We start from the raw sequence: 16,891 nt of genomic DNA on the forward strand, positions 1-16,891 counted from the left end.
AGACTTCTTGTTCAGTCTCTCGAGAGCCCCGATCAAAGACTCCATTGACTCTGCGAGGATCACAGCATTGTTGGTAAAGTCAGTGAATGTCTTTTTACCAACAGATGCCCCACAGCCACTGGACCCCATGACCCTGCCCAACACCCAGTCCATGTAAGCATTGAACAAGGTAGGATGCAGCTGCCATGTCTTTTTTGTTTTCGATGCATCTGTGCAGATACTTTGTAGTTTTTTGTTTATCAAAAAGATAGAAATGTCTTACAAATAGTAATACATCTTTCAATATTATTATTATTTCACAGGTTCTCATGTGTTTTCATTTTCTGGGAGAGATCCTTTAAGGTTTGATTTAACTAGGCACTGTACATGGCTAATTGCGAATGCATTTAGCCCATAGTCCCTTTATTTATATGGCCGCTAATATTTCTCTATTTGAGTTTTGAGAACTGAAAGATGATGAATGCATACTAGTGTGTACTAGCACACCCAGATAGCCTTTGATGTGAGGGATCAGTGTTATAGACTTGGAGGGCTGTGCCGGCCACTACCTGATTTTTGCTACATAGCGAGGAGCAGAACATGCAAAATCCAGCAGTGAAGATACAACAAAGGAACAACGAATCAATGCAGAACAACAAAGTATTTTCATGATATTCTCATTATGGTTAGCTCATTCACATTAAAATACTGCAAGGTATTTTAAACACATGTGAGATGTCAAATTTAGCATGTGTAAAAAAGATTGAAAAGTAAAGTAAAGTGAAGTAAAATGTGAGGTGGAGTACAGATGTGTGAAAGTATGAATGTGTAAAAGTTCTGCACCGCAGATTCCTAGGAAAATATTTGGCGAGCAAGGTCACTGGTATACACAACATGTTCACTGTGAAAAATATTGATGATCGACAACAATTATGTCACAAGTCTCCATCATCTCCTCTCTGATCTTAGTTGCCTTTCTACTTTTTTCACTTTTCATTTTTAGTTGTCTGGCAAATGTAATTAGCCTGAAGTCATCTGATAAGGCTGCTCAGTTTTTAGCTTACATAAAATATTAACATAATGATGTAACAAACAAGTAAGTTATATTTGCAGATGACATTAAATTAGATGCATTAGCTGGGAGAAGATTTAAGTAAATTTCTATATATTAACTTCAGAAATTCTGAACTGGCTGGAAAGTTATAAATAAGCATGGCAAGGTGGTAAGTGCTGCTGCCTCATAGCTACAATTCTGGGAGAAAACCTATGCAAAACGGCAAAAAGGTATGGCAGATTTCCAAATGTTCTGGAAGGAATTGATAGTGCATGTTAAAAATGTCTCTTGGTCTCTGTTAACATGTTCAGTTTGTCTTTTACACTCCAGATGAAATCCTAAGAATACATTCTACTTTTAAACAAAAGAACTGTAAAAAATACAGAATCAAATTGTGGATCTCAGGGTTTTATTTAATCTATGTAAATGGGCAATCTCTTCAGTAACAGTATCTACCAGGGTGATTTCTTGCTGGTGTTCTCTCTTACAAAAGCCATCAACTTATACAAGAATGTTGGTAAAACTTTGTGAAGGAGGAAAGTCAGTACTGATATCCATATACATTTCTTCCTAAAGACTATTAGTGGGGGGGAATAGGGTGTAACAGGCCCTGCTATACATTTCACTACCTAAAATGAAGTCATAAATATCCTGAAACATATTCCTCCACCAAAATACCATTTTAATAATTTGAAGGTATGAGTGCTTCCAGGGTGGCAAAATATTGACAAAACATGAGACCAATTTAACACGTCCCCTCTGAGTTGAGGAGGGATAAAAAAAATTACTTTCAGGATTATTCTCAGGGGCATCCTGAGATATTTATGCCTTTAGTATCTTAGTGGCCAAATCTTCAGAGAATTCTAAAATGGCAGCAGCTAAAAATCTCTCTGGTGGCAAAATGTTCTCAGAAACTAAAAGGATTTCATCATTATTAGGCTAACTCAAAAGTGCTTCTGCCTTTTCATTCCTATCACCTGAATGATATGAGATCACAGACTTAAAGTTAATAAAAAGCAAAGACCGAATAATTCTGTATTAAGTTTAGACATTCATTCTGTTCAGATTCTTGTGATCAATGAATATTATGAACAGGTGCTTTGTACCTGCCAGCCGATGATACCACTACTCTAAGGCTAATTTAATAGCCAAACATGCATGATTTTCCACATCATAATTACGCTCTGCTGAGGTTCATTTCTTTGCAGAAATACAAACAGGTGTCATTTGTCTGTTTTAGAAAAGGTCTGGGAGAGTATTGCCCCTACCCCAAAACTAGAGATATCTACTTATAGCTCAAATTAGAGTGAAGTATCTGGATGTCTTCAAACTGTGGCTGATATAAACATTTTCCATAAGGACTGAAATTAATTCTTGGCCTAAAGAGTCCAGATACATTTTTGAGATGAGTTTTTTTTTCTAAAAGAGGTGATCAGTGAGATGGCAGTAGTAAAATTCTTTATAAAGCAACTGTAATAATTTACAAAACTCACAAAATATTGTATAAGTTTAATGTTTTCTAGAACCTTCCAAATTAACATGAAAACATTATTGACTGATCCAGCTTTACCCCAGTCCTAAAAATCTCACAGCCCAAAAAAAAATCACAGAGGTTTATGAAACTTGCATTTCTGCAACTCTACAGAGATTATTTTTTTCGTAACATACATAGAACCTCCCAGACATATTGTATATTTAGAACCAAATCATGAGTGAAAATCCATATGTCGCCACTATAAAACACAAATTCCCAAGTTATCTCCAAAAATATCATTAACAATGGCCTGGGAATCCATCCTAGATCGCTCAATCTTTAAAATGATCCTTAGCAGTGGAAAATGCAGTCTCAGTAGATTTGTTTTTAACATCACGTTTACATGGCCCAAGAACACCATTTACAGGACTGCTGGATTGTCTAACCAGTTTTTATGATTTTCTTCAATATGGGCTTCCATGGCCTGACTTTCTCATCTCAGTAATGCATGACGTTTACCCTTAGGTTAAGCAGGTACCACAGCACCTGGTAGAAGATTAACAGTGCAATCATATTCCCTATGGGGAGGGAGTTCTAAAGAGTTTGGTTTGTTGAACGTACGTACAGTCAGGTCTATAAGTATATGGACAGAGACACAATTTTCATAATTTTGGCTGTAGGAGGGGCTGAATTCTTGTTTTGTTATTTTTTTTTAATTTCTCTGCTGTTCTTTCTAAATTGATTTTGAAGTGATTTATTGTATAAGTTCTGAAAATTTTGTCTGCTTGATTGTATACTATGTTCTATTAATAAAAAAATATTTAAAAAAGAGGTAAATGATTACTCAAGTTATACTGACTAGAACTGACAGTACACCCAAGTTAAGTCTCTATTGTTTTTTTTTTTGCCAGTCCATTGATTTCTGAATGATAACCTAAAGTGATATTTACTGTACAACCTGAACATTCAAAAAAGAACCTCCATATCTGAGAGACCAACTTCGGTCCTTTATCCGAAATATCTAATATAGGAAAACAATGCAGATGTTATTAAAATATTCGCTATAACTCTTTGGCAGAAGGACATGTTTTAAGAGGCATACAATTAGACTACTTGGAGAACCTACAGTATCTACTACTACAAAATTGTTTTGTTACTGTTGGAAGGTGGCAAATTGGTAATAAAATCCATGGTTCTGGACAAGGAATGGGCTGTAATAGCCCATCAGGAAGACCTTGAGCAGATTTTGCCTTGCAACAAAATCCACAAGATGAAATGAAATCCTTGATTTCACTCTGATTATTTTCCCACTGAGAATAACTTTCACTTTTGGCTATTCGAGAACCACCTTGGTGTCCAAACACAGAACTGCTAAGAGCTCAATACAACTTTTTTTCCCTGTAGTTGTGTAGGAACATAATAGATGCCTGGAGGTAATGCAACTGAGGAGAGTACACTGGATTGATCCTCACAAATGTTTGTTGCTTCTAAAAATGTAACATGTGGAATAAAGGATACTGCCTCAGTTAAACTGCTGTTAGAATCAAACATGGATGATAATGCATCTGCTTTACCATTCTTTTTCCCGGGGCAATATGAAATTGAAAAATAAAGCCCATCTAAGCTTAACAAGTAATCAGACTCTTAGTTGATTTTAAATAAGTCAAATTTTTGTGGTCAGTGTTTTTCAAAAACGGATATTTATCTCCTTCCAACCAATGTCTCCATTCTCCTGGAGTCAATTTGATAGTTGAAAGTTCATGGTTACCCACATTGTAATGTTGCTTAATGCAGATAACTTATTTGAAAAGATGAACATGGATGGATTAGATCATGAGCAGAATATTTTTGTGGCTAGACTGCCCCTACACTAATCCTAGATGCTTCAACAAATGAAAATATGGATAAGGATGTCTCAAAATGATTTGAGGCTGTCAAGTTGTCTGGTGTCCAATGAAACATTTTTGACTTCTTGGTGAAAGAGGTTACAGAGGTGATTATTGAACTGAAATTTTTAAAAAACTCTCCAGTGGGTTCCAGTTCAAAATTAATGACACCTTTGACAAATCCAGACTTTATGAGTTATCTCATATCTAAGAAATACCACTGTATCAGTGTGAAATTCACACTTCTTTAACTTGACAAAAAGGTGATTTGCTCAAAGATGCCTTCACAAATAAGAGATGGGTCTCCAAATTTTTGGAGAGAATTAAAATATCAATGTAAACTAGCACATAAATGCTCAAACTACCTCAAGAAAAATTTTATACACAAGGACTTATAAAAATGCTGGTGCGTAAGCAAGATCCCAGGGCATTACATCTCCCATTACTCCTAATGTCCAGTTGTTGTATTAAAGACAGTGTTCCACTCATCTCCTTCATGAATTCTGATCAAATTATATGAACTTCGGAAGTCAAGTTTGGAAAAAATGGTGGCCCTTGTTACTTGATTGAGCAGAGAGGAGATAAGTAAAAGGGGGTAATTATTTTTAATAGTTATCAATGTGTAGTCTTAAACCACCATCCTTCTTCTCGACAAAAAAAAAAAAAAATTCAGTTCCCACAATAAACCCATTACCTAAATTTTTCATAATAATTTAAGTCCAATTAAGAGCATACATTTTCCCTTTGGGTAAAGGAATATTAGGCAACAAATATACTGGACAGTCATAAATTGTTTTTGCCGTCTTTGGGGATGTTTACCTTTCTCTTTTTCTTCAGAGAGTTGTTCACTCTGACCATGCAAGGGAGAACAGAAGTATGCAGGCATTGGAGGAGTTGGCCTTTCCGGAGCCTATACTTCCCCAATACACTGGAGAGCTGCATTCTTGTCTCATTGTCCCTACTTTTCAACCCACCGGCATGATGGGAAATGTAGTCCCGTGCAACAGTCCAGTGATTGTCTATGCCTTCCACCAGGGGGAACTGCAGGGAGGAACCATCTCTGCCTTCTAGAGACTTCCGCCTGACCCTGAAGTACTTCCATTGGCCTGTGCACTAGCACTGGAAGTACTCCTGGGTCTGAGATAAAAAGAACCGCCCTGCCACATCCAAGGGAGCCAGAGTTGGGAGGAAGGTGGACAACACTAGCAAGGACAAGTGTAGGAGGAAATGAAAGACAGAGACTGCAAAGGAGGACAAAGAATTGTGTGCTATACGGTGCTTTGTTGTACTTGTGGTGGCGGGAAATGCTTGCTGTGAAGAGTTTTCCCGCAAATGAAGACTTTTTGGCTTTTAACTTGTATCCTTGCCCACTTGTGTTGGGTGTTTGGGAGCTGAAGTACCCACTGGTGTCCACATTCCCTTTTCTACAAGTAGAAATTAGGTTGAAGGACAAAAAACAAAAAGAAGCAGTCAAATCAGCAGCATGTAACAAGCAATTTCAAAGCCTCCTTTTTATCTGCCTTGCTGCTGCTTCCAGTCAGGACAGAGAGACAGCTGAGTATCACATGTGATTGACCTTACAGTCTGTCATAATGCCCAGAAACGGTCAATCCATTAGGCAAAACAGTCGAACGGCAGGGGTGCCGTTTCTGAAAGTAAAGAGGGGTGCACTTGGGCCAGTGAGATCTGCCATTTATGTAACTCAAGCTCGCTCAGTGTTTTCCATTATGTCCACACTAGGGACACTGAGGGGATCACTGTTTTGGTAAGTCAAGTGGTGCACGCTCCATGTCTTTCCATTACATACATGCTATGGACACTGATTGGCACCGTTTTGGTGACTAAAGCGTCACTCACCCTACCCATCCTACCTATGGGTCTATATGAGCTTCAGCTGGCACTGATATTGCTTAAAACATATAGAGATTGTAGCGTTATTAACATGCCGTGTCAAGCTGATATTGATGCTTCACATAACTGCATTGTTAACATCAGCTCACTAAATAATTTAGCAGCGAACAAGAGTAGTTGTCACTTAGCACCAATACCTAGATTTTGTAGCCAGCTTTAGACTTTAGAATGGAGGCTATGGGTAGCCTATTAACAAAGGGAAAATGTTTAGTGATTGTACAATGCAAGTATTAAACATCCAAAATGCTACCTGCTACGAATGCCCAGAGAGAACAAAATTCTGCTACTGCTAACAACCACAGAGAGTTAGTCCAGTGATGGTGATTAGGGAAGGGGCAGGAGGGAGTAAAGAAAGGACAGCAACAGGTATTTACATCATTGTGGTACTATGGTGTGATGATAAGATAGAGGTTTGTGGGTATTTTTCAGTATTGTAGAAAATTACATCACCAGTATGATATATTATTATGACTGTATTGTATAAAGAAATTATCTGTGGAAGGACAACAAATAATACATTATAGCTATACAGACATCACATATTTAGTATTGCAAATGTACAGTATAATTAGCCATGGTAGATAGTAGTACACACTACATAGTATTAGTCCTATTATTTACTTAATTTGTTTGTTATGTAAGATAAAACTGGGAAGGAATGGAGTTAATTCAACTGCAGGTTCCATGCCAGAGACAAGAGACAGTTTTGAGTATGTGTCAGGGGTAACAACAGCTGAGGAGGATAAAAAAGGAGATACTCTGGCAAGTAAGAGAATTGTACAGAAGGCTTCTACAATCTTTGGTCACTTTGCACATCCCCAGTCCAAGAATCTTGATCTCATTTTCTGCTCTCACTTCTTAAAATCCCCAAGACAGAGCGTGTTGTTGATGTGGTAAAAGTGAGTGGAAGCATGGCCTTAGCTATCATGGGTACAAAGCTGAAGTTACCTGTGCTCTGCAACAACAACAATTTATTTCTTGTATAGTCCTAAATCACACCAGGAATGCCTCATTGGGATTTAACGGGCCCTGTTTTTTTAGACAAGAGAACATTCTTTTCCTTGGTAACTGGTAGCTCCAACATCTACCTTAGTAGATTAAAAATAACAAGAGACAGCTGATTTAGGAGTTGTATGTCTGTCTTCTTTTGTTGACAGTTACCATGGAGACCTTGTGATAATCCCCACTTCCAGCTCCACCACTCACAGTGTGGGTAGGCTGGTCTGTATCATGTCACTGAAGGACAGAAGAAAAACAGTCCCGCTCCACTCCTGGTTAAACTGCTGTCTCATACAGCTTGAAATTAAATTTTCTTGGTAAACTTTGACCATTTATTAGTCCACTTTCCACTTCCTTCTGTTCTATCCATCCTCTAACTCTCTCCTCTATTGCTGTTTCAAAACCACCTTTTGCTTTAAACACCAATCCAAAATATCAGAAGATGTTTACTTGTGTTAACTGTACATATCTTCTGCCTACAACTCCTTTTCTTTCATCCCATCCTTTAATGGACATCACAACATATAGTCTTTCCAGTATTTAATCTTAAATATTTTGTGGTTCAGGGCTTCAGGGCAATTCCATACTCTTCCCTGTAGCTTGTCTTACAAATCTACTACTATAGCTAAATCCTCAACCAAGACCAAATCCCATGGTTCATTTTTTATATTATTGCTTAGTACATCCATCACTAATATTAAAAGTTATGGATCAAGTGCTGACCCCGATGTACACCTACTCTCTGTTTCCCCATTTTCTGTTTGTATCACGGCATTTGCTGTGATGCACACTTCTTGGACTGCTTTAAAAATCTTTTCTGGCCCCCTCATTTTCCTCAGACACCCGTAGACCAGCTCCTACTGGGCACTCTATCACACTTTTTTCCTAAGTCCATGAACGCACAAAACATCTATTCATGCCCTTCAGCATTCTCTGATAATTGTCTCAAGATTTAATTTTCATTCGTGGTTCCTTTTCTGGGCGGCACGGTGGCGCAGTGGGTAGCGCTGCTGCCTCACAGTTGAGAGACCTGGAGACCTGGGTTCGCTTCCCGGGTCCTCCCTGCGTGGAGTTTGCATGTTCTCCCTGTGTGTGTGTGGGTTTCCTCCGGGTGCTCCGGTTTCCTCCCACAGTCCAAAGACATGCAGGTTAGGTGGATTGATTCTAAATTGTCCCTAGTGTGTGTGCTTGGTGTTTGTGTGTGTACTGCGGTGGGTTGGCACCCTGCCCGGGATTGGTTCCTGCCCTGTGTTGGCTGGGATTGGCTCCAGCAGACCCCCGTGACCCTGTGTTCGGATTCAGTGGGTTGGAAAATGGATGGATGGATGGATGGTTTCTTTTCTGTTTCTGAATGCAAACTAGGGTCATCATGAGACGACTTCTTTATCTAACATACTGAATTAAGTGGGTTTGAAAGTGTTATGCTTTACATTCACAGTACTTATCATTATTTCTGCCTTACACAAATATGAAACTAAATAAAATGTCTGTGACACCACATCTAGATGGAAGTTCTTGGTGATTTTTAATAATTCGTTATTTACATTACATTCTTTCCTAAATACTTTTTAAAACTAATATATCAAAGATGCCCAATGTCAAAACTTCTTGTTATTTTTATTTAATTCTCACTGAAATCTATAACATTAATGGATATGTTGATGTATATGTTTTTTTTTTTTAAATAATTAAATTCAACTAAATGGTGTCAGACTAGGAAATTTAAATCTGTAACTGAGTCCACCTTACCAGAACAGTTGATTCCTTCACTGGCGTTCTGGCAATTTGTCCCAGGACAACAGATGTTTTCTCCAGACATACACTCCTTAATTACTAGAAGAAATATGTAGACAATATATATATGTTTTATAAACAGTTTAAGAAAATTGTATAAATCATAATTTTATCAGCCTTACAAAAATATATTGCCACATAGACACCAAGAAATTCATGTAACAGGCCCACTATTCAGCAGCTGCAGCACTAAGTTGTCAGACAGGATCAGTCTTCATCCTGGTTATTTCTATTAGCTAAAGGTGTTTTTTCTCGAATAAACTCTTTCAAGAACAGAGTGGTGGAAACTGTTGCTTAATAACATTGGCAAAATAGGAAAATAGGTTACTGATTAATAAATTGGTTGATTAAAGGTTAATATCCAAAAATGCTTAGGATATTAACTTTTAACCAACTTGCATTCTTATCTTACAGTATTGAAAACATAAATCAGATATACAGTAACTGTCAAAAAAACTGTCATTTCATTTTTGGCATTTCATTATTATTACTAAAGGGTTAAACAAATGCATACGTGAGCAGAAAAGTTCACACTCAGTTTTTTTAATGAAATGATAAAACAAATCATTGATAGGACTGGGTCCATATGGAGATCATTTGGTCCAGGTGAGGTTTTAAGTATTGTTTAAGATTATTGAATCTTATCTTTTTCTGTGATTTGTTGGATTGATTGAATTTTTGATTGGACTATTTTTTTAAATTATTTTTACACAGAAATGTGTGTTTGACTACTGCATCATAACTTTTTTTTTACTTTAATGTATATATTTCAAAATAAATGGCACGTAATTAATAACAATAAACCTTGAATAGATACAGTTAGATGGCAAAAACTGAAAAGTCCCCGTTGTGCCAAGCTTTTTTGTGGAATCCACCTCGGTTGTTTTATCTTTATTCCTAAATACTCATCTTCCAGAGTGTTTAAAATCTTACCTTCACACTTTCTTCCAGGGTTAGTGGGGTCTTTGTCAATGAAGCCAGTTTTACAAGAACAAGAGTATTCGCCCATCATGTTTTGACAAGTCGCATGAGGACTGCAGGTGTTGTTTCCCATTTCACATTCATTTATATCTGACAGAAAAGTGAATATTGAAAAGAGAGTCTTTTAAAAAATACATTTATCTTTCATCCACCAAACCAGCTATTTTTCGTACTGCATTATTTGGCTACACTTATATACATATTTGAAAACAGACATTGGTTTGAATACGGTACATCTTTTCAGATGTACAATATATGCCATATCAAATATTTTCACTTATATACACATTAGGTCAAATATATATATATATATATATATATATATATATATATATATATATATATATATATATATGGAAGAGAAGGTCTGTGATACGGTTTGCATATTTGCAGCTGGAGATCCACAAAGGGAGAAAAAATGAATCCCGTATCATAAAGTAGTTTTTATTCCTGAGCTTTCAACCCCCTGAAAGCTCAGGAATAAAAAGTACTTTATGATACGGGATTCATTTTTTCTCCCTTTGTGGATCTCCAGCTGCAAATATATATATAATATATATATATATATATATATATATATATATATATATATATATATATATATATATATATATATATTACTGTGGTACGCGGCTTCGCGTGGTACCCAGCCAGCCGCCTATAAAAGGGGCTGCCTCCCTTCATTGAGGGCTGGAGTTGGGTGAGGAGAAGGACGAGGTCTGGGAGGAGGCAACGAGAGGCCTGAAGAGAAAGAGAGAGAGAGAGAGAGAGAGAAGGCCCAGGGAGAGGCCTGGACTTTGGGGGAGTCTTGAGGTTTGTCTGTGTGCACTGTTGGACTGTAAATAAACGTGTGGTGGTGCATAATATCATGTCTGCCTGTCTGTATCCGGGGCCCGTTCCACAATATATATATATATATATATGTGTGTATATACAGACACTCCTCACTTAATGACCTACCTGTTTAATGACTGTGTGGACTTACAACCAGCTTTCCTACATTGATGGATTAAAGGCCAGAAGTCCACATGACTGTCATCATCAAATGCTTCCATGAGAACCCTGAATACAATGATGACTGATTGAGGTCATTTATGTTAGGTAGAATGCCTAGAGGGGGCTGGGCGGTCTCGTGGCCTGGAACCCCTGCAGATTTTTTTTTTTTCTCCAGCCGTCTGGAGTTTTTTTTTTGTTTTTTCTGTCCTCCCTGGCCATCGGACCTTTCCTTTATTCTATGTTAATTAGTATTCCCTAATTCTATTTTCTTATTTATTTTGTCTTTTTTCTCTTTCTTCATTATATAAAGCACTTTGAGCTACATTGTTTGTATGAAAATGTGCTATAGAAATAAATGTTGTTGTTGTTGTTTCCGATCATTCAGTACTGTACACTGAACTTTGGTCATGGAAATGGCAGCATGATGTCTCTGCATCAAGCATCTCATCTCACATCACCCTTTCTGTCTCAGTCTTGTCCCTGCAGTCGGTCAACATTTGCCATGACAAGAGTGTGAAGTTCACTTGAGTATGGCGCACTGTGTTTTTTTTTATTCTGCCCCATCAGTGTGCCTCTATTGAATCAGCTGCACTTTTCTGTCACAATTGGGGCAGAGGACTTCAATGAGGCTGTCATTATGAAGAAGAAAAAAAGGGGGGAGAAGAAAATCTCCATGTGAGGAGTCTGCCATGATGTGTCTCAATTCAGCCTGAAGCAGAAAAATCTTTAGTGTGCACAGGTTGCTCCATACAGCTTCTTCTTCGTCGCTGCTGCTGCACTCTTGTACTTTCTATTCACTTGAAAATTATGCACCCAGAATGGAGGGGCACGTAACACAGACTCTGCTAGTGGCTCCTTGCTTATCAACAAAAACGCTTAGTGACTTAGTCGTAGGTATGGAACTCAGTCATTAAGTGAGGAGTGTATATATATGTGTGTGTGTGTGTTTGTGTGTTAATTCAATATATTCACCAGTTTAGAGAGAGATACACGTTCAGATAAGCTTTACACTTTATACTGTATACTGTGTATGACGGGTGCTGTGCAAGAAGCAGGCTTTTACAGAAGCTCCATATTTCTCACTGCTTTCTCACTAGCCTTATTTACAATTAGAATCGATCTGGCTTGTCACTGATAGTAGCCACAAATAAATTGCATAATCCTTATTAATGTTTTATTCCTTCCTACCCAAATAGGGACTTAGCAATGGAAAAGATTAATTCTGTCACCAACTCTTGGATGATGTCTCATTCTGGCCCTTAAGTTATAAAATATGGTGAATTCAACTGTGTCTTTAGGATGAACTATGATAAATTTCTGTCAGTTTGTGACTTGTTTCACTTGAGGAAATTAAAAGATGGACCTGCTCTATTCAAATGTTAAAGATGCCTTTAAGTGTAGACTATGGGCACACCTTTGGAAAGATCTGACCACAACCTGATTCATATTATTCCCAGCTACAGGCCTGTTATTAGAGAGCAACCTGGAAAGTGAGGAAATGGAGCCTGGAGGCTGAACTGGCTTTGAATGACAGCGTCCAAATGACAGACTGGGGAATGATGTGCGAGTCACATGGGGATGATATTGGGGGACTCAGTAACTGCATCATAGACTTTATTAACCTCTGTGTCGACATAGTGGTATCCACAAAGACACTATGTTGCTTTTTAAACAATGAGCCTTGGATTACTAAGGAACTAAAAGAGCTCCTGAATAAGGAAAAGAGATAAATCAAATCTAATGACAAAGAGGTTCTGAAGGACACACACACTGATTGCTGGAGAATAGGCTGAGTGAAGGAAAGGATTCTTACAAAGTTAAAATATAAAACAAACTAAATCAGAATAACATAAAGGATGACTGGAATGGACTAATTACTGGACTCAAGCAATTCAGGGAGTGGATGTAGAGGTGGTTCACTCCTACAAGTACTTGGAGATACACATCAATGACAAGTTGGATTGGTCTTGTAACACAGAGGAACTGTGTAAGAAAGGGCAGAGCAGGCTCTTTTTTTCTTAGGAGACTGTGTTATTTTCAATGTGGATAGTGACATCCTTCACATCTTTTACAACTCTGTGATGGCCAGTGTGATTTTCAATGCTGTGGTGTGCTGGGCTGGTTTAAGAGAGACCCACCGAATCAACAAGCCAATTAAAAGAACAGGCTCAGTTGTAGGTTGCACTCTGAACCCCCTGGAGGAGTGAATTTAAACAAAACTCCCACTTTTTGATTCAGTTCCTAGTCTTAGATTTTTGGATCTGGTTATAGTCCCAACGTTCCGGTAGTGACTCCTGGCAATTCTAGTGTTGATTTTGCTTGTGGTTTATTTCTATGGATTTTGGAAATGAAAAGCAGGCGGAGTGAATCTGTACTGTGGTTTAGCCAAGGCACTTTGAGTAGTCATGACCGGTATAACACAGATATTAAAGACCACTTCTTTAAATGTGTTAATTTTCTTGTACTGATCTAGTGTTTTCAGTTTTAATTTGCCTATTGTAATTTTATTTAGTGAATCCCACATTTCACATTATAAAGATTAGTGTCAAACATGAATCAATAAACTCTATATAGCGCAATTACACAGTGTTCACCTCTTTTTGAAAAGTCACATTTTTGAGAAGGATTTGTAATGAGAGGAGACAGAAAGAAACAAGTCAGGTGGGATGGAGACGAGGCAAGAAGGTGGAAGTTCATGTGATTTTTTTTAAATTATGAAAGAAATGTGCTTTGGAAGTGAGAACCTCAACCCAATATGGCACTCGAAATAAAACACCCCTGACAGGTATGGCATTCATATGTAAAATATAAACAATTATGACAACAATGTTCAAACAATGATGAAATGAAACTGTGATGCTAACATGGTTGAAAACCAAGCGATTCAAACTGATGTGTACATCTCAACTGATCTAAACTATATATCCAAATGGATGTGTCTAGACCAATCTATATACAATATTTGAACAATATTTATATATATCAAACCCAATGTATATACCATATATTAGACTGGGCCAATCCAAACCCAATGTATTCAAACCAAATGTATCTCCACCAATACCTTAACCAGTTCTATCAGAGGATAAAGCAAATGTCATGAAAATACAAAATTGACACAACACATATTTTTCAGACCAGGATAGTTTTTGTCCACAATCACCTAACTTCATTTTTACTGTGCACACTTTATCTTCTTTTTCTGTGATGAACTTGTAAGTGATTTACTGGCCTGCTCAGTTCTGCTCAGGCTCTTGGCATTTGTGGCCTACCTGCAGAGGTGGGCTGAGTAGCCAAAAATTGTACTCAAGTAAGAGTAGCGTTACTTCAAAATAATATGACTCAAGTAGAAGTAAAAAGTAGTCATCCAAAAAATTACTCAAGTAAGAGTAAAAAAGTATTTGGTGAAAAGACCAAGTACTGAGTAACTGATGAAATTATTTATTTTTTATAAATGTTGTAATAAGACAGACAAAATATAAAATAATGTGCAAATTCTGCTATTTCCAAATAATAAAATAAAAAATGAGTAAAAATAAATAACATCTTTACAAAAAAAAGATGCACAAATAACACAAAGTTCCAAATCTCAGTTGTTCACAACAAAGCTTTTGAAGCCAATACCTACAGTAGGTAACATGTATGTTTGAACAGTGCAAACTACTTAATGTGACAAGATATACTGTACATTGACAGTATAATAATGCATATTCACTTAATAACAATAGAACAAGGCAGCTTGTGCACGTATAAGAAGTCTCACTTTACCTTGACTGTCTGTGTCTGTGCATGTTTGGTTAAAACGTGCTTGTTGTTCACTCAGTGAAGTGATGGTTAAGCTTCAGCAGGAGTTGGCTCTCAAGGTTCCTGCAGTGAAGCTGTGACCGTTTACCAGTGAACAGAAGCCCTGCGTGACTAAAAAGTCTCTCACAGGCTGCAGATGCAGGAAGCTTGTATGTGGTCATGTGACTGCATGGCTACGCCTGATTGGTGAAACGGAGTCATGTGATTATTGTTGCTATGTCTGATTGGTGAAACGGAGTCGTGATTATTGTTGCTATGTCTGATCGGTGAAACGGAGTAAAGTGATTATTGTTGCTACGTCTGATTGGTGAAACAGTCATGCAGTAGATCCACTGGCGACTTCTCTCTGGCAAAAATATAGTGTATCTAATGTGTAAATGGAAAAAAGTAATGAGTTGAGTGTTGCCCAATGTAGCAGAGTAAGAGTAGCGTTTCCTCTTCACAAATGTACTCAAGTAAAACTAAAAAGTATGGTGCAGTAAAACTACTCTTAGAAGTTCATTTTTTTTTTAAATAGTTATTCAAGTAAATGTAACGGAGTAAATGTAACTCATTACTACCCACCTCTGCCTACTTGTCAGCTTGCAAGTTTCTTGCCCTCTTCAGTTGGACTTCATATTAACCATGTGTTTTTCACAACATTGCTGCCTTTTGCAATTTTTTTTTTGCTTGTTTGATTATCAATACTGTCTAGACACTGCTGTGCATGAAAACAGTAGCCTAGAGACCAGATTTACAGTGCTTCAACCAGCACCTGTCATGGTGATTATTAGCATTGTGTAGTGTAGTGTTAGTCTAATACATATTTCAGTTTTTTCACTTTAGGCTTTCCTATCTATTAATTGTTCATCAGTTCTGTTTTTGTTTTTTCTTTCCCTCTTGTTAATAAACATTGCTTTGTGTCTCTCCTTCCCATTTAAATTTTAGTTTGTTTGTAAGAGATTCATCTCAATACCATTACTATTCTCCTTGATACTTCTGGTGTCATGCTTTGCCTTTGCCTGCGCCCTTGCTCATTCTTGGTGCGGGAAGTTGTTAACTTTCGTTTGTGCTTGGGAGTTCTATTGGCACTCATTTAATGCTCTGTCTTGAGTCTTTCAATCTACTCTTGTGTTGTTTCTCGCTTGTTGTGCTTCTTAGTTGGCAGACTTTGTCTTTGTTTAGTTTTCTTTGTGCTTTACCCTGACTGTAATGGCTGTAGATGTTGCGAGGCTACAAAATATTCATGTTACTTTACCTTTGCAGTACTTCCCTGGGTTGTTAGCATCCTCATCGGTAAAGCCACTTTTACAAGAGCAGTGATATCCTCCGATTGTATTATTACAGACTGCAAAAGGGCTACAAGTGTGGTTCATACTCTCACATTCATTTATGTCTGAAAAGGAAATAAAATCGCATAAGAGCACCTTCAATGTATTCAGTACAGCCACCCAGTCAGGCAGTCATTCTTTATTTTACCAGATTATAAAACAAATCCTATAAGGACAATAAAAGTAAAAATGAGGCTAAAATGCAGCATTATAGCACAGGGATAAAGCAACAATTATTTTCCTTTTCAAAGTTACAAATAGGAGTGCACCACTAGCATATCCCCACACCTGAAATGATTCCAAGACAGAGATATACTGTATATCATAAAATATTCTTTCATTTTACACTAAAATACACCAGTAAAGGAAGAATTTAAAAGTATAAAAATGAATTGAGTGAAAAACAAAATCCGGTCATCCCTTTGGGAATTTCTTACCTTGTTGGTGTCCCTTTATATCTGAGTTGGTAGCTTCCCCTTCCTTTCCCCCTCTCTCCCTGTGCTCATTCGCTCTCTCTCTGTCTCTGAAGACCCAGCATCTATTTCTCTGACCAGTGAGCTTTTCCTTTGATACTAGACTCAATTATTCCTGGTACAGGAAAGCATTTAAAGTGTCACCCTTCATAACTCCAAAGTCGACCTCTGGATTCACTTCTAGGGTCAGGGCAACAAGCTGTGCTTAATCAAGAAATGCAGAAGTCTTT

General features: G+C 37.5%; 1 protein-coding gene across 1 annotated transcript in view; it reads right to left on the reverse strand.

Moving 5' to 3' along the window:
• Positions 1 to 16,891, reverse strand: part of umodl1 (uromodulin-like 1) — a 196,802-nt gene that overhangs the window by 115,094 nt on the left and 64,817 nt on the right. The window contains exons 9-11 of the mRNA XM_051926635.1: positions 16,116 to 16,253; positions 10,031 to 10,168; positions 9,053 to 9,136 (exon numbers count right to left, since the gene is read on the reverse strand). Of these exons, the coding sequence (XP_051782595.1) occupies positions 9,053 to 9,136; positions 10,031 to 10,168; positions 16,116 to 16,253 (360 nt within the window). The remainder of the gene's footprint in view (positions 1 to 9,052; positions 9,137 to 10,030; positions 10,169 to 16,115; positions 16,254 to 16,891) is intronic.

The sequence above is a fragment of the Erpetoichthys calabaricus genome, chromosome 4 (genome assembly GCF_900747795.2).
Source record: "Erpetoichthys calabaricus chromosome 4, fErpCal1.3, whole genome shotgun sequence".
Lineage (NCBI taxonomy): Eukaryota > Metazoa > Chordata > Cladistia > Polypteriformes > Polypteridae > Erpetoichthys > Erpetoichthys calabaricus.